Source organism: Heptranchias perlo, chromosome 4 (assembly GCF_035084215.1).
Source record: "Heptranchias perlo isolate sHepPer1 chromosome 4, sHepPer1.hap1, whole genome shotgun sequence".
NCBI lineage: Eukaryota > Metazoa > Chordata > Chondrichthyes > Hexanchiformes > Hexanchidae > Heptranchias > Heptranchias perlo.
Genome location: NC_090328.1, coordinates 111,639,032 through 111,660,976, shown reverse-complemented (window position 1 = coordinate 111,660,976; position 21,945 = coordinate 111,639,032). Strand labels below are relative to the sequence as shown.

General features: G+C 43.1%; 1 protein-coding gene and 1 long non-coding RNA gene across 5 annotated transcripts in view; one reads left to right on the top strand and one right to left on the bottom strand.

Moving 5' to 3' along the window:
- haus6 (HAUS augmin-like complex, subunit 6) overlaps window positions 1-21,945 on the bottom strand; it is a 114,818-nt gene that overhangs the window by 56,931 nt on the left and 35,942 nt on the right. For 2 of the 4 annotated variants that reach the window (XM_067983456.1, XM_067983457.1), the window contains 4 exons: window positions 12,272-12,419; window positions 6,727-6,792; window positions 5,494-5,539; window positions 4,212-4,385 (listed from right to left, as the gene is read on the bottom strand). In XM_067983456.1, the coding sequence (XP_067839557.1) occupies window positions 4,212-4,385; window positions 5,494-5,539; window positions 6,727-6,792; window positions 12,272-12,419 (434 nt within the window). The remainder of the gene's footprint in view (window positions 1-4,211; window positions 4,386-5,493; window positions 5,540-6,726; window positions 6,793-12,271; window positions 12,420-21,945) is intronic. The other 2 variants (XM_067983453.1, XM_067983454.1) reach the window with 2 other exon arrangements.
- The window catches only part of LOC137321180 (uncharacterized), a 64,750-nt gene that overhangs the window by 16,513 nt on the left and 26,292 nt on the right, over window positions 1-21,945 (top strand). The window lies entirely within an intron of this gene.

The window sequence follows — 21,945 nt, the reverse complement described above, 5'->3', positions numbered from 1 at the left end:
ATTTCTAATTCCCTTCTTGCAGGTTTCCTATATTCATCTTTGCCCTTGGCATTCGACAAGGTTCCACATAAGAGACAGTTAACAAAAATGAGAGCACATGGAATTGGAGGCAATCTGTTGGCTTGGATAGGGAATTGGTTAGGAGCTGGGAGACAGAGAGTAGGAGTAATGGGTATGTACTCAAATTGGCAGGATATGACTAATTATGTCCCCCAGGGATCTGTACTGGGGCCACAGATTTACACTATTTATAAATGACTTTGATAAAGGAATAATATCTAAGTTTGCTGATGACACCAAGTTAGGTGGTACAGTAAAGTGTAGATGGAAGCATAAAGTTGTAAAGGGACATTGATAGATTAAGTGAGTGGGCAAATCTGTGGCAGACAGAGTACAATGTGGGAAACTGTGAAGTCATCCACTTTGGACTTAAGAAAGATAGATCAGAGTATTTTCTAAATAGCGAGAAGCTAGGAACTGTGGATGAGCAGACAGATTTAGGGGTCCAAGTACAAAAATCTAGTGGAAAGATACAAAAAATAATTTAAAAGACTAATGGAATGTTGGTCTTTATCTCAAGAGGGGTGGAAGTTACATTACAGCTGTACAGAGCTCTAGTTAGCCCCCATTTGGTGTACTGCGTTCAGTTCTGGGCACCACACCTCAGGAAGGATATACTGGTTTTGGAGGGGTGCAGCCCAGATTCACCAGAATGATACAGGGACTAAAAGGGTTAAATTATGAAGACAGGTTGCATAGACTAGGCATGTATTCCCTTCAATGTAGAAGATTAAGGGACAATCTAATTGAGGTATTTAAGATGACTAAAAGATTTGATAGGGTAGAGAGAGAGAAACTATTTCCTCTGGTGGGAGAATCCAGAACAAGGGGGCATAACCTTAAAATTAGAGCTAGGCCGTTCAGGGGTGATGTCAGAAAGCACTTAACACAAAGGGTAGTGGAAATCTGGAATTCCCTCCTAAAAAGTGGTCGAGACTGGGAGTCAATTGAAAATGTCAAAACTGAGAGTTTTGTTAGGCAAGGGTATTAAGGATTACAGAACCAAGGCAGGTAGTTGGAGTTAAGATACAGATCAACCATGATCTAATTGAATTGAGGAACAGGCTTGAGGGGCTGAATGGCTTACTTCTGTTTCTATGTTTATCTGCCCAGTATTGCTAAATACTCAAGTTTCAAATTTGATCTAAATTTCACCTCCACAGTCTCTCACTTTCTCAGCAGCCACAACTTTTCTTCCTGTTACTGTAACTCATTATCTTTCATTTAACTTCTTTCTTTAACCATTGAACATTTCCCCTAATTCACCTTTCTGGTCTAACTGACATTCTTCTCTCCTACTGCACCTGCCCCAGCTTCCTGATGGAAATCAGTTCTCTGCCTCTCGAAAGTAACAATCTTTCCCATGCATGCAAACGTAGTTTCCATTTTGTGCTGTATTTGCACAGACTGCTCTGCCACTTACAACTTTGGAAGACTTAAAAATTTTCCTTGTATCTGAAGAAAAGTTAGTTCTTTATTTTCCACAACTCAGTGATCATCTAGGAACAGTAATAAAGGCTGCACTAGGATCCACTAGCGGCAAAGGCTATTTATATGGTGTCCCATCATATGAAAGTATGCACGGTATACTTAAAATTAGAACTCAAATACTGAATGGGTGTTGGAGGGAGAGCAGAGGATCAGGATATCCATATCTTCTGAGTATGGGATAGAACATGCACCAGACCATGAATCTATTCAGGTTTAAATCCATTTGAGATCTTGGTCAAACCAGGGCTTGGTTTTCACTCATCACTGAATAACTCCACTACCTGCGCTAATCACACTCCAATCCTAAAAAGGGACTTGGTTCCTTGATTTGAAGTTTTAGGAGTGGGCCCAGTAACTAGGTATCACATCCAAATCTTTTGCCATGATCCTTTGAGTGTTTTATTTGCTCAAGATAGAATTATGAGTGATAGACAAGTCTGTTCCCTCCTTGAAATTCTATAGTGGCACAAATATGCTGGACCCAGCTGACTTTTGCACTGGAGTTTGCTAATATTTGCTGCTTTACATGCCTTTGCATTCTGATGCTTGGAATCTCAAATTTGTCTCCTCTGATCAGAGTGTAGTGTTTTATGTTAAGAATAATATGTTTTGCATGAACTCAAAAAAAACTACAGAAAACTAATTATGGCAAGCAAATTCAACAAGCAGATTACCACTTAGTAAAACTATAATTGCTCTCCATTTGCCAAGGAAAGCAACAGAATTTCAGTACAACTCTCCAAATGGCCTTGTGAGTAAAGACACCACTGTGACACTAAGCCTACAGGACCCAGGTTTGATCCTCTGTGCTAAGTCAGTGGATCTCAACCAGGACAGCAGTTGAGGCACTACAATTGGCAGTGACAGCCAATAGATATCCAGTGACTCCTGCTGTAAAGTGTCTGAGGATAGCAGGCGAGAACTGCATCAGGCTAGGCTAAGATGTTCTTCATAAATAGTTTAGGCGCACTTATGAACAATCCCCACTTGCATAAGGTATTGGAGGTACAGCGAGCAATTAGGAAGGCAAATGGCATGTTGGCCTTTATTGCAAGGAGGTTGGAGTACAAGAGTAAGGAAGTCTTACTACAATTGTACAGGGCTTTAGTGATGCCTCACCTGGAGTACTGTGTATAGTTTTGGTCTCCTTATCGAAGGAAGGGTATACTAGCCTTAGAGGCGATGCAACAAAGATTCACTTTTTTTAATATTCGTTCATGGGATGTGGGCGTCACTGGCGAGGCCGGCATTTATTGCCCATCCCTAACTGCCCTCGAGAAGGTGGTGGTGAGCCGCCGCCTTGAACTGCTGCAGTCCGTGTGGTGACGGTTCTCCCACAGTGCTGTTACGAAGGGAGTTCCAGGATTTTGACCCAGCGACGATGAAGGAACGGCGATATATTTCCAAGTTGGGATGGTGTGACTTGAAGGGGGAACGTGCAGGTGGTGTTACTCCCATGTGCCTGCTGCTCTTGTCCTTCTAGATGGTAGAGGTCACGGGTTTGGGAGGTGCTATCGAAGAAGCCTTGGCGAGTTGCTGCAATGCATCCTGTGGATGGTGCACAATGCAGCCACTGTGCGCCGGTGTTGAAGGGAGTGAATGTTTAGGGCGGTGGACGGGGTGCCAATCAAGCAGGCTGCTTTGTCCTGGATGGTGGCGAGCTTTTTGAGTGTTGTTGGAGCTGCACTCATCCAAGCAAGTAGAGAGTATTCCATCACACTCCTGACTTGTGCCTTGTAGATGGTGGAAAGGCTTTGGGGAGTCAGGAGGTGAGTCACTCGCCGCAGAATACCCAACCGCTGACCTGCTCTCGTAGCCACAGTATTTATATGGCTGGTCCAGTTAAGTTTCTGGTCAATGGTGACCCCCAGGATGTTGATGGTGGGGGATTCGGCGATGGTAATGCTGTTGAACGTCAAGGGGAGGTGGTTACATTGATTCCTGGGATGAGATGGTTGTCCTACGAGTAGAGACAGAGTAGAATGGGCCTATACTCTCGAGTTTAGAAGAATGCGAGATGATCTAATTGAAAACATACAAGTGTCTGAGGGGGGCTTGACCAGGTAGAGGCAGAGAGGTTGTTTCCGCTGGCTGGAGAGTCTAAAACTAGAGGGCATCGTCTCAGGATAAGGAGTCAGCCATTTAAGACAGAGATGAAGAAGAATTTCTTCACTTAGAGGGTTGCGAATCTTTGGTATTCTCTACCCAGAGGGCTGTGGATGCTGAGTCGTTGAATATGTTCAAGGCTGAGACAGATAGATTTTTGGACTCTAGGGGAATCAATGGATATGGGGATCGGGCGGGAAAGTGGAGTGGAGGTCGAAGATCAGCCACGATCTTTTTGAATGGTAGAGCAGGCTCAAGGGGCCGTATGGCCTACTCCTACTTTTTGTGTTCTTATGTTTCCAATACCCATTTAGCCAGAATATTGAGAGTTAGCACTTTTAAGAGGGAAGGGAAAAAAATTATGGGTGGAGAAGCTTTCAAAAATATTTCCAAATTCTCACCTACATTTGTGGACATGAATTTTCCATATGAAGCAATTGGAATTACTCCAGCTTTGCTTTTATTTTTAATTTTGCATGATAATCTGGAATCTTTATGCAACAAAGCGCTTCATGATCAAGTGTACCATTTGAGATACCATAAAGTTCACTCACCTGATCTGCTTCGTTCTCAATCCTAATCAGTAATGGTCTTGGGACTTTTAACGTGACATCTGTTCCATCAAGAGTGTATAGGTCTACGCGCCCCTCCACTATGGAATCAATAACTTCCTTTTCTTTTTCCAACTCAGACAATGTGCTTTTTACTATATTCCACATCTCACGTAGCTGAACAAAAGGTTTATGGTACAATAAATTAAGTCTCAGCGATGCACAACATACACATTCATTATTCAATGCTACCCAAAATAAAATAAATCTTCCTTTGCACAATGATGTCTCAATTGAGTGACCACTGATATAGTGTCTCATCATAGTTACCACAATTCTAAACTTATTTGAAATAATTTCATTAAGAACCTCAATAGGTTTCCCCAAAAACTTTGGATCAATCTGAAAAAAAGACCAAACAGTGGGTATGGACAGGTTACAAAAATCTTCTTGGCTGATGTCACATTAGCTGATCTTATTAGCCTTCAAAGTTGTACAAGAGTCAGAGATACACCTAACAAAAACTAGTGAATTGATCAAACATGTGTAACAGTAACTGAACATACAAAAATGTTTTAAAAAGTTAGTGACAGGAAATATATTTCAAGAACTGTGAATGTGAAATATTTCCAAACATATAGTGTAGTTTCCTGTCATTTAGGAACCTCCAAAGCATCTCTCAGATCAGGGTTTGGAGTTCCAAACCCTGTTTTCAAATCGAGTCACTCCAAGAGACACATTACAAAAAACATCACTGGAGTAGCCCAGCAGGAGGAAGGCCACACTCAAGGCTCTCCATACTAGCAATGAATTTAATTAGCAACATTTTTAAGACAACAGAAATTTCTGTAAAGACATACTCTTTAAAAAAAGGCAGGAGGAGTACTTTTTTTAAAAAGGGGTGGGGGAAAAAAAAAGTACGCTGAAAAAAAAAACTGTCTTTAGACTTTCCATCAATTTTAGCTGCAGGTTATTAGTTAATCAACAATTCAAAAAAAGTTTAAAGATCACCATGGCTTGTCTAGCAAACTAGATTACAACTTGTGCTCAAAACAGTAATTCAAACACTAGCAAAAGGATAAATGGTATTCCCTTATATTATTAGGTTTTCACAGCAACAGAAGGTGGTAGACCATCTGCCAATTTAAGCCCAGCTCAGATATTTACAAGTAAAGCAAAGTACCATCAAGGATCTTGGTAGTGAAAAGGTAATATCAAATATTTGGTGGTGTCAGTCAAATATCTGGTTGAAACAAAAAACTTTCAAAACAGATTTTGTACAAACCTCTTTCCGTTTCTGAATACGTTCTTCTGCGAAGCCACAGACACCTCTAGCAAAAGAAGTCAAATTGTAAGAATCTTGCCAAATGAATTCTCTCAAGTGCACAAAACACACAATTTTTATTTGTAAGCAATAGCTAAAATATGAGTAGGAAATTCAGGATGCAGCCAGACAGCTTTTCATGGAAAAGTTCAATTTTCATTTCACCTCAGGCCAATATAGTGAATGGTAAAATCAGGTCAAGGAAAACATTCTTGCCAGCTATTTGCCTCTATATACATAACTCATTTATTTGTACTTCTGTATTATAAGTAATCATAATCAGTTTCTCCCACTTTTATAACCTGTGAGGAAAGGAATCTTTGCACTTCAATGTTATTTCATTGTGAAGTGCAAAGATTCCTTGTGAGCATGTCACATTTGACACTTTGATTTCATGCTAAGCACAAATTACAGCTTAATTTCTGTTGGTGAGAGAAGTCTATAGATTGATAATGAACAAGCACCCAACAACCTGTAAAGTTGCCCAACAGCTATTAACCTGTAACTGATCTCAAAACCCATTTGGATCACTTCCCCACAAGAATCTGAGCAGTGGCCTTAAAGAAACAGGTCAGGTTAGCAGCTAAGCATCACAACCATCTCCAGACTGTGAACAATACCATAAGAGATCAATTAATTTTAACTAAACTTGTATTGCTAGATGGGTTGCACTTTACAAAAATAAATCCCTTAACCTGCCTGCAAGTTCAGCAAATTCCCTGGGTCAACCATGTTACTGTTTTAGCTCTATGCTGGCACAGAAATAAATACCGTTGTATTGAAGCTACTCAAATGTCAGAAGTAGTTCATTTCTGCAAAATTAACCTTCTGCAATGCTTCAACTTTCCCCATCTTCTGTATCCTCCCCATCATCTCAAACTAACTTTTTTTTCCTAATATATATCCTATTCTAATCATTTTCCCTTAAATAGTGCTTAACCGACTGAACCTCCCATGTCCCACAGTTCAATTTAGATATCAGGCAATTCGGGGAATAGGAATAGCCAATTGAGATCAAAATTTTTTTAGACTGATAAAAGGTCACAAAACTTGTCACGATGAAATATCAATGTTCTTTTCTCAGTATGCAGAGACCTACCACCACTGGATTGATTATCCTGCAAAATCAATAGCAAGATCTGCCTCAGATCCACCAATGGGGTTATAACCAAAATAGCACTAATGGCATCTTACTTATCCAGGTGATCCTTCCTTTCTGTGTATTGTTTCCTCAAGATTGGATATTCTTTAACCAATAATCTAGAGACAAATCCAAAATAAATACTCAATTGTTAAAAAGGCAGTTAATTATAAATCATCAGTTAAGCCAATGTCATGTGACTACTCATACTCCACTGACAATATAAGTTGTATTTATATCCTATCTTTACTGTATAAAACAGGCCAAGGCAGCTCACAGGAGCTTTATGAAACACAAATGGATGTTGAGCCAAAGAAAGATATTGGGAGGTGACCAAAAGCTTGGTCAAAGAAGTGAGTTTTAAGGAGGGTCTGAATGGAGGAGAGGAAGGTAGAGGGGTGGGCCAAGGGCTGAAGGCATGGCCGCCAATGGGAGGGGGTGAAACGTGCAAGAGTGTGTCCTGGGGAGGTTGTAGCAACATCAGATTTTTACAAATTGAACAAGAATTTGGTCTTAAACTTTATATGTGGCCCTAAGGCTCCATAGCACACATCGATGTGTTCTATGAAGATAAAGAGCTTAGGCACCTCTGCACTAAATCAATGACATCTGAAGTATAATACTAAATACCTAAATGTCCTTTTCACCCAATGAACATGGATACTTCCAGAACTACATTATTTGCAATCTTACATTCACAAATACACTTCCTTCCCATGTTTACCACTTTCCCAAAACAATTCCTTTCACACCAAGACTCAGCAAAACATGAAAGGCAATTTTAGCACAAAGCATTTTTTCCCTAAAAATTTGGTGATGAATTGCTGGAACTGATTGCACAGAAGAGCGACTGAGGTTATTAGCCTCTTAACATGGTTACATTCCATATCCAATTAGAGGGTGAGAAGGTTGGTTCTCAAACAAGCGTACTGAGCTTGAATAAAGGAGACTATGATGGTATGAGAGCGGAATTGATTAAAGTGGACTGGGAAAATAGATTAACGGGTAAGACGGTACATGAACAGTGGTGTTCATTTAAGGAGTTATTTTACAACTTTCAAAAAAAATATATTCCACTGAGGAAAAAAGGGTGTAAAAGAAATGACAGCCATCCGTGGCTAAGTAAAGAAATTAAGGATAGTATCCGACTAAAAACAAGGACATATAAGGTAACCAAACTTAGTGGGAGGATAGAAGATTGGGAAGTCTTCAAAAGACAGCAAAAAGTAACTAAACGATTGATTAAGAAAGGGAAGATAGATTATGAAAATAAATTAGCAAAAAATATAAAAACAGATAGCAAGAGTTTCTACAGTTATATAAAAAGAAAAAGGGTGGCTAAGGCAAACATAGGTCCCTTAGAGGATGAGGCCGGGAAATTAATGGTGGGAAACATGGAGATGGCAAAAATGCTGAACAAATATTTTGTTTCAGTCTTTACGGTAGAGGACACTAAGAATATCCCAACACTGGACAAACAGGGGGCTCTGGGGGGGGGGGGGGGGGGGGGGGGAGAGCTAAATACGATTAAAATCACTAAGGAATTGGTACTCAGTAAATTAATGGGACTCAAGGTGGATAAATCCCCTGGACGTGATGGCTTACATCCTAGGGTCTTGAGGGAAGTGGCAGTAGGGATCGTGGATGCTTTGGTAATAATTTTCCAAAATTCTCTGGACTCGGCAAAGGTCCCAGCAGATTGAAAAACTGCTAATGTAACACCCTTATTTAAAAAGGGTAGTAGGCAGAAGGCTGGAAATTATAGACCAGTTAGCCTAACATCTGTGGTGGGTAAAATTTTGGAGTCTATTATTAAGGAGACAGTAGTGGAGCATTTGGATAAACATAATTTAATAGGACAAAGTCAGCATGGCTTTATGAAGGGGAAGTCATGTCTGACAAATTTGCTTGAGTTCTTTGAGGACATAACGTACAGGGTGGATAAAGGGGAACCAGTGGACGTAGTGTATTTAGACTTCCAGAAGGCATTCGACAAGGTGCCACATAAAAGATTATTGCTCAAGATAAAGAATCACTGGATTGGGGGTAATATTCTGGCATGGGTGGAGGATTGGTTATCTAACAGGAAGCAGAGAGTTGGGATAAATGGTTCATTCTCGGACTGGCAACCAGTAGCCAGTGGTGTTCCGCAGGGGTCGGTGCTGGGTCCCCAACTCTTTACAATCTATATTAACGATTTAGAGGAGGGGACAGAGTGTAACATATCAAAGTTTGCAGATGATACAAAGATGGGAGGGAAAGTAGAGAGTGAGGAGGACATAAAAAGCCTACAAGGGGATATAGACAGGCTGGGTGAGTGGGCAGAGATTTGGCAGATGCAATACAATATTGGAAAATGTGAGGTTATACACTTTGGCAGGAAAAATCAGAGAGCAAGTTATTATCTTAATGGCATGAAACTGGAAAGTACTGCAGTACAAAAGGGATCTGGGGGTCCTAGCGCAAGAAAAATCAAAAAGTTAGTATGCAGGTGCAGCAGGTGATCAAGAAGGCCAACGGAATGTTGGCTTTTATTGCTAGGGGGATAGAATATAAAAACAGGAGGTATTGCTGCAGTTATATAAGGTATTGGTGAGACCACACCTGGAATACTGCATACAGTTTTGGTGTCCATACTTAAGAAAAGACATACTTGCTCTCGAGGCAGTACAAAGAAGGTTCACTCGGTTAATCCCGGGGATGAGGGGGCGGACATATGAGGAGAGGTTGAGTGGATTGGGACTCTACTCATTGGCGTTCAGAAGAATGAGAGGCGATCTTATTGAAACATATAAGATTGTGAAGGGGCTTGATCGGATGGATGCAGTAAGGATGTTCCCAAGGATGGGTGAAACTAGGACTAGGGGGCATGATCTTAGAGTAAGGGGCTGCTCTTTCAAAACTGAGATGAGGAGAAACTTCTTCACTCAGAGGGTAGTAGGTCTGTGGAATTTGCTGCCCCAGGAAGCTGTGGAAGCTACATCATTAAATAAATTTAAAACAGAAATAGACAGTTTCCTAGAAGTAAAAGGGAATTAGGGGTTATGGGGAGCGGGCAGGAAGTTGGACTGAATTTAAATTTGAGGTTAGGATCAGATCAGCCATGATCTTATTGAATGGCGGAGCAGGCTCGAGGGGCTGATTGGCCTACACCTGCTCCTATTTCTTATGTTCTTATGTTCTTAACAACCAGATACTGTAATGGGAAGATACTAGGATTGCTTTTCCAAAGATCAAATGGACGACAGGGACTTCTTCATTCAAATTTATCCTGAATCATTAACTGCTTTGAGTTGTTATCTTTCACTGATGAAAGAATGTTGCATGTCTGAATTGATGGGGAAAAAGGAAACTGGGTGGTGCAATGTACAATATATGATCTAAAACCAACTCATCAGTGTTATCTCTGCTTATAAAAAGGGTTCTACCTGACATGTGTCAGTAGTTGCAGTCCAATTCCCATAAGTCCATAGCACAAAATAGCTTTGCACAAAAATCAACAAGCAAACAGGGCATAAGGATGGCTTCTGTAGGGCAAAGTGGTAGCAGGTTTGATCCCCTTTCCAGCAAATGAATTTCTGGTCTCAACCACATTTAGAAGATGTCAAGTGGATGCCAGACACCTTCCCAAAAGCAGGTCTCCAAGAATGACAGGGGCAAGTGGATGGGTGGAGGGGGCGGGAAAAAACAAAAACAGGCCATTCACTTACCGTAGAATAGTCCCTTTCCCACAATACTAAAGGTAGGAAGTAAAAATGCTCCTAAGTTGCAGCTGAGCCACAAGAGTTTGAGTCTGCACCTGAACTCTCTAGTATCAGACTGGTAAATGCTCAATACCAACAATGGATTAAAATGGAATCCCATCCCATTTCCCTATATCTCAAACAGATAAGCACAAAAAAAAAGCTGTACAATTTTGCTAGGTTTGATCTACTACTCCAATGAGTGCAGATGACTCTTTCACATCAGAGGCTGGGATGGCCCTGGCCATCTCATTTTTGATGAAGGGCATCTTGGACAGACACAAACTGAGCAGCCCAAAAAAAGCATGTAGACTGGAAAAGGGCAGACATATTGGCTCCTCCCCCAGCAGAAAGAATTTTAAACAAAATTTGTTCCTAGAATGCTGGTGACATCGATAAAGGGTGCATTTATGCCCATCCCTAGTTGCCTTGACAAGGTGCTGGTAGGCCTTCTCCTGCAGTCCCTATGGTGATGGTACTCCCACAATGGTGTTAAGTAGAGAATTCCAGGTTTCTGACCCAGCTACACTGAAGGAAGGATGATACACCTCAAGTCAGGATGGCGTACGATTCAGAGGGGAACTTAGAGGTGAAGGTGATACCACAATATTGCATCTTCTTGGTCGTAGAGGTCACAAGCAGGTAAATGCTGTTAAAGTTAACTTGGCAAGTTGCCACAATGCATCATTTAGACTGTACATACTGCAACCACAATGCGCCAGTGGTGGAAAGGATACATATTAAATCCAATGGCAGGGACACCAACCAAACTGCTCTGTCCTGGATGGTGTGAGCTTCTAGTGTTGTTGCGGCTGTCACCATCCAGATGAGTGGAGAGTATTCCATTACAATCCTGACTTCAGCCACATAGATGGTGGTTAGGTTTTGAGGGGACAGGATGTCAGCTGCTCATTGCAGAGTACTTAGCTTCTGCTCTGCTCTTGTAGCCACAGGGTTAATATGGCTGGTCCAGTTAAATTTGCGGTCCAAGATATTAATGGAAACTCTAATGGTGGTGCTGTTGAAGGTCGGGGGGAAAACGTCTAAGCTTTCATTTGTTCAATATGGGCATTATCCAGCACAAATACTACCAGCCACTTGTCAGCCCAAGCCTGGATGCTATCCAGGTCCTGCTGCAGGCTGGCATGGGCTGCTTCACTATCAGAGAAGTTGTGAATCGAACTGAACATTTTGGAAATGTCAGCAAACAGCCCCATTCCTGACTGCTATCAGGAAGGAAGATCTTTGATAAAGCAGCTAATAATGGTTGGACTGGGCACATTTCTCTTAGCCTAGACATCGGCACAGGAGCTCCTGTGATGAATGGCCCCTGACAACCACCTTCCTTAGTGTTAGGCATGTCTCTAGCCACTGAAGGGTTTCCCTATGACCCTTCATTAACCTCAGTTTTGTTAAATACCATACTCTGTTGAATGCTGCCTTCATGTCAAGGGCAGCTACTCTCACCCACCATCTGGCATTCAGGCTCTTGCTTCCATGTCTAGATCAAGACTGTGATGGGGTCTGGAGCAGAGTGGTTCTGCCAGAACCCTAACTGAGCAATGAGTGGATTATTGTGGATTAGGTATCACTCAATGGTATAACTGATGACTCCTTCCATCACTTCACTATTCTTTGGACAGTAGCCAACAGGGCAGTAATGGGCTGGGTTAAATGTATCCTTTTTGTTTTAAATTTAGAAAGGACATACCTGGACAATCCTCCATACTGTCGGGTAGATTGCAGTGTCACATCTGTACTGGAACAGCTAGCTCTGGTGCACCCTTAGGCTTCATGAGGAATATAAATACAGAACTTTGCACATTGTAAAATTCAGACACCCAAATATACTCACTCTTCCCTTTTTTTATATTCTCCAACGACAAAAGCTTCCTTCTGAATTCCTTCTAGAAACCGGTTGCTTGCAATGCAACTTTTCATTGCTGTTAAATGGAGATTTTGTTGTCTTGCTCCTACTACCATGGGTATCCAGGTACTATCTTCTTTCGTTAACAGTGCAGCAAATGGGGGGTGGGGGGGGGGGGGGGGGGGGGGGAAGAAAAAAATTAGAAACACTGTCCTAGAGACTCATTTAATACCAGAGCTTCGGCTCTAAAATTGACAGAAGTAGAAAAATCCCACAAATGCACTGTAAACTCCCCTTCAAAGCAGAGCAAGTGTCAAAAATATTATTGCATTCACTATTTGCAGCTCCTCTTATTAATTAGAAATGTTAATTTTGGAATCCACAAAGCTACATCAATTTTAATGAATGTTGGATTTTGAAATGACATGGAAAACTATTCAGTGATGTAAATTAGTCTACATCACAAATTCCCCAAAAAGGTTAAACATGTTGTTTACATTTACTGCATTACAGAAGTTCACAATGCAAGACATGTCGCATCCAACGCAATAGAACTTTACTGCAGCTAAACAACAGCTCCCAAGTTTTGAAACAAGTTATTCATGGAATGGAGCTTGTCAAAAACTCAAGGATACAATGCCCTTGAATATTTTCTGCTTTATTGAATCAGAAAGGTTACAGCACAGGAGGCGGCCATTCGGCCCATCGAGTCCGCAATGGCTATGCAAAAGCGATCCAGATAATCCCACTCCCCCGCCCTATCCAGTGTTTTATAAAAGGTTCATCATGACTTCCTTGCTTTTGTACTCTTATGCCTCTATTTACAAAGCCCAGGATCCTGTATGATTTTATAACCGCTTTCTCAGCCTGCCCTGCCACATTCAACGATTTGTGCACATATATCCCCAGATCTCTGTGCTCCTGTATCCTTTTTAGAATTGTGCCCTCTAATTTATATTGCCTCTCCTCATTGTTCCTACCAAAATGTATCACTTTGCATTTTTCTATGTTAAATTTCATATGCCAAGTGTCCGCCCATTCCACCAGCCTGTCTATATCCTCGAAGTGCATCACCATCCTCCTCGCTGTTCACTACACTTCCAAGTTTTGTCTCATCTGCAAATTTGGAAATGGTGCTCTGTACACCCAAGTCCGAGTCATTAACATATATCAAGAAATGATGTGGAGATGCCGGTGATGGACTGGGGTTGACAATTGTAAACAATTTTACAACACCAAGTTATAGTCCAACAATATTATTTTAAAATTCACAAGCTTTCGGAGGCTTCCTCCTTCCTCAGGTGAATGTCAAGAAATCCTCGAACCTCTCGCATTTATAAATCACAGAACAATACCTGGTGATTACAGAAAGTCTTTTCAACTGCCCGTTGCCAAGGCAACCAAAGTGTTCAGACAGATAGGTGTTACCGACAGGGCCACCGAATATACAAACGGCCAGAACAAAAAAAAAGGCAGAAACATAGAAACATCCGGAAGGAAAAGACAGCAATTGACCCATTATATTATAAACAGTTAACTTTTGTTCGCTGGTGGGGTTACGTGTAGCGTGACATGAACCCAAGATCCCGGTTGAGGCCGTCCTCATGGGTGCAGAACTTGGCTATCAATTTCTGCTCGACGATTTTGCATTGTCGTGTGTCTCGAAGGCCGCCTTGGAGTATGCTTACCCGAAGGTCGGTGGCTGAATGTCCTTGACTGCTGAAGTGTTCCCCGACTGGGAGGGAACCCTCCTGTCTGGCGATTGTTGCGCGGTGTCCGTTCATCCGTTGTCGCAGCATCTGCATGGTCTCGCCAATGTACCATGCTTTGGGGCATCCTTTCCTGCAACATATGAGGTAGACAACGTTGGCCGAGTCACAGGAGTATGAACCATGCACCTGGTGGGTGGTGTCCTCTCGTGTGATGGTGGTATCTGTGTCGATGATCTGGCATGTCTTGCAGAGGTTATGTGGCGTCGTGGACGCTGTTCTCCTGAAAGCTGGGTAATTTGCTGCGAACGATGGTCTGTTTGAAGTTGGATGGCTGTTTAAAGGCGAGTAGTGGAGGTGTGGGGGTGGCCATAGCGAGGCGTTCGTCGTTATTGATGACCTGTTGAAGGCTGCGGAGAACATGGCGTAGTTTCTCCGCTCCGGGGAAGTACTGGACGACGAAGGGTACTCTGTTGGTTGCGTCCCGTGTTAGTCTTCTGAGGAGGTCTATGCGATTTTTCGCTGTGGCCCGTCGGAACTGTCGATCGATGAGTCGAGCGTCATATCCCGTTCTTACTAGGGCGTCTTTCAGCGTCTGTAGGTGTCCATCGCGTTCCTCCTCGTCTGAGCAGACCCTGTGTATTCGCAGGGCCTGTCCATAGGGGATGGCCTCTTTGACGTGGTTAGGCTGGAAGCTGGAAAAGTGGAGCATCGTGAGGTTGTCCGTGGGCTTGCGGTAGAGTGAGGTGCTGAGGTGCCCGTCTTTGAAGGAGATTCGTGTGTCCAAGAAAGAAACTGATTCTGAGGAGTAGTCCATGGTGAGCTTGATGGTGGGATGGAACTTGTTGATGTTATCGTGTAGTCTCTTTAGTGATTCTTTGCCGTGGGTCCATAGAAAGAAAATGTCGTCGATGTATCTGGTGTATAGCGTTGGTCTATTGCAAAGAAGCATACCGACAACTGGACAACCAGGAACACTACAGACGGTTACCCGCAGATCCGACCAAAGAACACACCCACCAGCTCAACAACTGATCAAGACCTTCGATCCAGAACTTCAAAGCATCCGACGCGCTCTCATCCCACGTTCTCCCCGCGTGGGAGACTTCTACTGCCTCCCAAAGATACACAAAGCTAACACACCCGGATGTCCTATCGTATCAGGCAACGGAACCCTGCGTGAGAACCTCTCTGGATACATTGAGGGCATCCTGAAACCCATCGTACAGGGAACCCCCAGCTTCTGTCGTGACACTACAGACTTCCTACAAAAACTCAGTACCCACGGACCAGTTGAACCAGGAACACGTCTCACCACGATGGACGTCTCGGCACTCTACACCAGTATCCCCCATGATGACGGCATCGCTGCGACAGCATCAATACTCAACACCAACAACAGCCAATCTCCAGACGCCATCCTACAACTCATCCGCTTCATCCTGGATCGCAATGTCTTCACCTTCGATAACCAGTTCTTTACCCAAACACACGGAACTGCCATGGGGACCAAATTCGCATCCCAATACGCCAACATTTTCATGCACAAGTTCGAGCAGGACTTCTTCACCGCACAGGACCTCCAACCAACGCTATACACCAGATACATCGACGACATTTTCTTTCTATGGACCCACGGCGAGGAATCACTAAAGAGACTACACGATAACATCAACAAGTTCCATCCCACCATCAAGCTCACCATGGACTACTCCTCAGAATCAGTTTGTTTCTTGGACACACGAATCTCCATCAAAGACGGGCACCTCAGCACCTCACTCTACCGCAAGCCCACGGACAACCTCACGATGCTCCACTTTTCCAGCTTCCACCCTAACCACGTCAAAGAGGCCATCCCCTATGGACAGGCCCTGCGAATGCACAGGGTCTGCTCAGACGAGGAGGAACGCGATGGACACCTACAGACGCTGAAAGACGCCCTAGTAAGAACGGGATATGACGCTCGACTCATCGATCGACAGTTCCGACGGGCCACAGCGAAAAATCGCATAGACCTCCTCAGAAGACTAACACGGGACGCAACCATCAGAGTACCCTTCGTCGTCCAGTACTTCCCCGGAGCGGAGAAACTATGCCATGTTCTCCGCAGCCTTCAACAGGTCATCAATAACGACGAACACCTCGCTATGGCCATCCCCACACCTCCACTACTCGCCTTTAAACAGCCACCCAACCTCAAACAGACCATCGTTAGCAGCAAATTACCCAGCTTTCAGGAGAACAGCGTCCACGACACCACATAACCTCTGCAAGACATGCCAGATCATCGACACAGATACCACCATCACACGAGAGGACACCACCCACCAGGTGCATGGTTCATACTCCTGTGACTCGGCCAACGTTGTCTACCTCATACGTTGCAGGAAAGGATGCCCCAAAGCATGGTACATTGGCGAGACCATGCAGACGCTGCGACAACGGATGAACGAACACCGCGCAACAATTGCCAGACAGGAGGGTTCCCTCCCAGTCGGGGAACACTTCAGCAGTCAAGGACATTCAGCCACCGGCCTTCGGGTAAGCGTACTCCAAGGCGGCCTTCGAGACACACGACAACGCAAAATCGCCGAGCAGAAATTGATAGCCAAGTTCCGCACCCATGAGGACGGCCTCAACCGGGATCTTGGGTTCATGTCACGCTACACGTAACCCCACCAGCGAACAAAAGTTAACTGTTTTTAATATAACGGGTCAATTGCTGTCTTTTCCTTCCGGATGTTTCTATGTTTCTGCCTCTCTCTCTCTCCGTTTTTTTTTGTTCTGGCCGTTTGTATATTCGGTGGCCCTGTAGGTAACACCTATCTGTCTGAACACTTCGGTTGCCTTGGCAACGTGCAGTTGAAAAGACTATCTGTAATCACCAGGTATTGTTCTGTGATTTATAAATGCGAGAGGGTCGAGGATTTCTTGACATTCACCCGAGGAAGGAGGAAGCCTCCGAAAGCTTGTGAATTTTAAAATAAAATTGTTGGACTATAACTTGGTGTTGTAAAATTGTTTACAACAGATCAAGAAAAGCAGTGGTCCTAGAACCAACCCCTGGGGATCACTACTGTACACGTCCCTCCAATCTGAAAAACAACCGTTCATCACTAACTCTCTGCTTCCTGTTACTTAGCCAAATTAGCCAGTATCCATGCTGCTACTGCCCCCTTTATTCCATGGGCTTCAGTCTTGATGTCAAATCTATTATGCGGCACTTTATCAAACGCCTTTTGAAAGTCCATATACATATCAACCACATTGCCCTCATTAACCCTCTGTTACCTCATCAAAAAACTCTTATCAGGATAGTTAAACACAATTTGCCTTTAACAAATCCGTGCTGGCTTTCCCTAATCAATCCACACTCGTCCAAGTGACTTAATTCTGTCCCGGATTATTGTTTCTAAAAGTTCCCCACCACCAAGGTTAAACTGACTGGCCAGTAGTTGCTGGGTTTATCCTTATACCCTTTTTGGAACAAGGGTGTAACATTTGCAATTCTCCAGTCCTCTGGCACCACCCCAACATCTACGATGTTTGGAAGATTATGGCCAGTACCGTCGCAATTTCCACCCTTACTTCCCTCAGCTGGCCTTTCTAGTACCTCCTTTTTTAAAATCAATTATTAGCCCATCCAGTATCTCAACTGCATCTTCCTTTACTGAGACTGGCAGCATCTTCCTTGATTAAGACAGATGTAAAAGTACTCATTTAGCACCTCGGCCATACCCTCTATTCCATGAATAGATCTCCTTTTTGGTCCATGATCGGCCCCACCCCTCCTCTTACTACCCGTTTACATGCCTATAGAAGACTTTTGGATTCCCTTTTAATTTTTGCCACCAGTCTAGTCTCACACTCTCTCTCTTTGCCAGTCTTATTTCCTTTTTCACTTCCCCTCTTATCTGTCTATATTCAGCCTGGTTCTCACTTCTGTTATCAACCAGAGATCCGTCATATGCTCCTTTTTTCTGCTTCATCTTACTCTATCTAGTCAACCAGGGAGATCTGGCTTTAATTGCCCTACCTTGCTCTCTCGTGGGAATGCACCTAGACAGTACCTGAACAATCTCCTCCTTAAAGGCCACCTATTGTTCAATTACAGTTTTACCTGCCAATCTGATTCCAATTTACCCGGGCCAGATCAGTTCTCATCCCACTGAAATTGGCCCTCCTCCAATTGAGTATTTCTACTTTAGAGAGTGGTCCATGTCTTTTTCCATAGCTATTCTAAACCTTATGATACTATGATTGCTGTTCCCTAAATGTTCCCCCACTGACACTTGCTCCACTTGGACCGCCTCATTTCCCAGAACCAGGTCCAGCAATGCCTCCTTCCTCGTTGGGCCGGAAACATACTGGTCAAGGAAGTTCTGAACACTTCAAAAAATTCCTCCCCCTCTTGCCCCTTATATTAGTATTATCTCAGTCTATTAGGATAGTTGAAGTCCCCCGCTATCACAACTCTATGGCTTTGGCACCTCTCTAATTTCCCTATAAATTTGCTCCTCTATGTCCTTCCCACTAGTTGGTGGCCCATAGAATACACCCAGTAGTGTAATGGCACCTCTAGTTAGAGTTAAGAAAAATAAATAGATTCTGTCCTTGTCCCCTCCAGGTCATTCTCTCTCCAGTACTGCAATATTCTCCTTAATCAATACTGCCACTCCCCCTCCTTTCTTCCCTATCTTTCCTGAACACCTTGTATCCAGGGATATTTAGTACCCAATCTTGCCCTTTTTTGAGCCAGGGCTCATTTATTGCCACATCATATTCCCATGTGGCTAATTGCACCAGCAGCTCTGCAACCTATTTAACATGATTTGTACATTTACACACATGCACTGTAAACCTCTTAGACTTTCTTGTACTCGCTCAGACTGGTCCCACCTATTTCTTGCTCTAGTGCTATCTTTCTCTTCCAATCCTTTGTGCACCTCGTTCTCCTTTCCAATGCCCTGGTGCCCATCCCCCTGCCAAATTAATTTAACCCTCCCCCCCACACACAGCACGAGCGAACCTCCCCGCAGAGGACATTGGTCACAGCTTTGTTGAGGTGCAACCCTTCTAGCCTGTACAGGTCCCACCTCCCCAGAACTGGTCCCAATGCCACAGGAATCTAAAGCCCTCCCTCCTGTACCATCTGTCCAGCCACGCATTCATCTGCTCTATTCTCCTATTTCTATGCTCACTAACCCGTGGCACCGGGAGTAATCCGAAGATTACTACTTTTGAGGTTCTGCTTGTTAATCTCTTTCCTAACTCCTTAAAATCTGCCGACAGGACCTCATCCCTCTTTCTACCTATGTCGTTGGTACCGATATGGACCACAACCTCTGACTGTTCATCCTCCCCCTCCAGAATGTTCTGCAGCCAGTGACATCCTTGACCCGGACACCAGTGAGGCAACCTACCAATCGTTATAATAATTTCTAACTTCTGCATATCCTGCTATCTGAAAACCCAAGATAAAATCCCTAATCAGCAAGACTTTATTATTTATCTTGAAGGTTACATCACCTCATTACAGTATTGTTTTGAACATCTGGCCTTTCTTCCTCCCTAGTTTAATGTTCAATCACAAGAGATTGTCTCTAATTCACAATCATTCATTTTCTCCAGTGATCACTATCCCCAGAAACCCATGATAAATTGAGCTCAAGACTTGAAATCTATTACCATGTATAGTAATGCTCTCACCCCTCCATCTCATTTCCTGTTATAACTCTAGTAGTGAATAAACCTTACAAAAAGGTGTCAAAAATCATAATATACTAAAATCTTGTCCTCCATCTCATTTCACAACACTTCAGCTCAAGACTCACATTTTGAGCAAATTCCCCACAATTACTTCCCACCCTACCGTAAAAGCATACCCACCTAAATCTTCCCCATCAGCACTCTTAACCAATACTATTGCTTGTAAAACAAAAGTAACTAGCATTAGCAATCCAAAAAAACTTTAGGAGAATTAGGGCAACCTTTTTCCTGAAACTAGCATGCAACCCAAACACTAACAAAGCACTTCCAAACACTGCAAAAAAGCACAAGTTGCTCTGCAGCTCTTTTACAGAATTAAGTTTTATTTCAGAACACTCAAAAGTTACTTGCCATCACACCTTAATCTGCAGCAGTGAAGATTGGTCATGTTACAAGTTTTAGTAATAGTTCCCAAACAGGGAAAAAAGATAACAGTTCTAAGCACTTGAACAAAACAGCCCAAAAAGGTCACCACTTGAAAAGGCCCATACTGAAAGCAGTTCTGCACAACAAAACTAATTGTGCAGTTAATTTTTTTTTAAACATACACTTTGAACAAACAGTTGTCCACTGATTGATATCTTCAACCTCCTGATGTAGTTATCAGGTAAGGAGTTCCAAGGTGTAGAATAAAGTGATGTTAAACTGTTTTTTTTAAACTGGGCCAGAATTAATCAATGAAGCAATTTTTTGCCACCAGATATACACAGTTCACTGGTGTCCTCCGGTGACAACACATAGCAGAATACATTGGGTCAAGTCTTGCTAGAGCAGGGCATTGCGCGGTGTACGCCGTTAGTTAGACTTTTTCCTGCACTTTTCAGCTCGAAAATTTTTTGCGTTGTAATTTGAGAGAAGTCGAAGCCGGTAACAGTGACGAGAGAAACAGCAGGACCAGTGTATCTCCTTAACCAATGAGATTTAAAGATTGAGAAAGAAAGAAATAATGGAGAAGGATTCACTTCAGGTGCAGAAAGATTGGGTTGAGAGAGAGCGAGGCAAGAGAAAAAAAAACCAAAGGAAAACTAATAAATTTAAAGATTTAAAATCTCCAAGAAGAATTGACTAACTGCAGGAATGAGATTGACCAGTTTAAACTGTTCCCTATCTGGGCCAGTGAGGTTGATTGTTAATGCAATGCCAATTATTAAAAGAGTACTTATGCTCTTAATCACCAGCCCTAACTTTCTGCAGCGAGTTTAATGGGCAATTATCTCCGGGACCTGATGAAATGTATCCCAGGACGTTATGGGAGGTTAGGGAGGAAATTGCGGGTCCCCTAGCAGAGATATTTGAATCATCCACCGCTACAGGTGAGGTGCCTGAAGATTGGAGGGTAGCAAATGTTGTGCCTTTGTTTAAGAAGGGCGGCAGGGAAAAGCCTGGGAACTACAGACCAGTGAGCCTGACATCTGTAGTGGGTAAGTTGTTAGAGGGTATTCTGAGGGACAGGATCTACAGGCATTTGGAGAGGCAGGGACTAATTAGGAACAGTCAGCATGGTTTTGTGAGAGGAAAATCATGTCTCACGAATTTGATTGAGTTTTTTGAAGGGGTAACCAAGAAGATAGATGAGGGCTGTGCAGTAGACGTGGTCTACATGGACTTCAGCAAAGCATTTGACAAGGTACCGCATGGTAGGTTGTTACATAAGGTTAAATCTCATGGGATCCAAGGTGAGGTAGCCAATTGGATACAAAATTGGATTGACGACAGAAGACAGAGGGTGGTTGTAGAGGGTTGTTTTTCAAACTGGAGGCCTGTGACCAGCGGTGTGCCTCAGGGATCGGTGCTGGGTCCGCTGTTATTTGTTATTTATATTAATGATTTGGATGAGAATTTAGGAGGAATGGTTAGTAAGTTTGCAGATGACACCAAGATTGGTGGCATTGTGGACAGTGAAGAAGGTTATCTAGGATTGCAACGGGATCTTGATAAATTGGGCCAGTGGGCCGATGAATGGCAGATGGAGTTTAATTTAGATAAATGTGAGGTGATGCATTTTGGTAGATCGAACCGGGCCAGGACCTACTCCGTTAATGGTAGGCCGTTGGGGAGAGTTAGAGAACAAAGAGATCTAGGAGTACAGGTTCATAGCTCCTTGAAAGTGGAGTCACAGGTGGATAGGGTGGTGAAGGCGGCATTCGGCATGCTTGGTTTCATTGGTCAGAACATTGAATACAG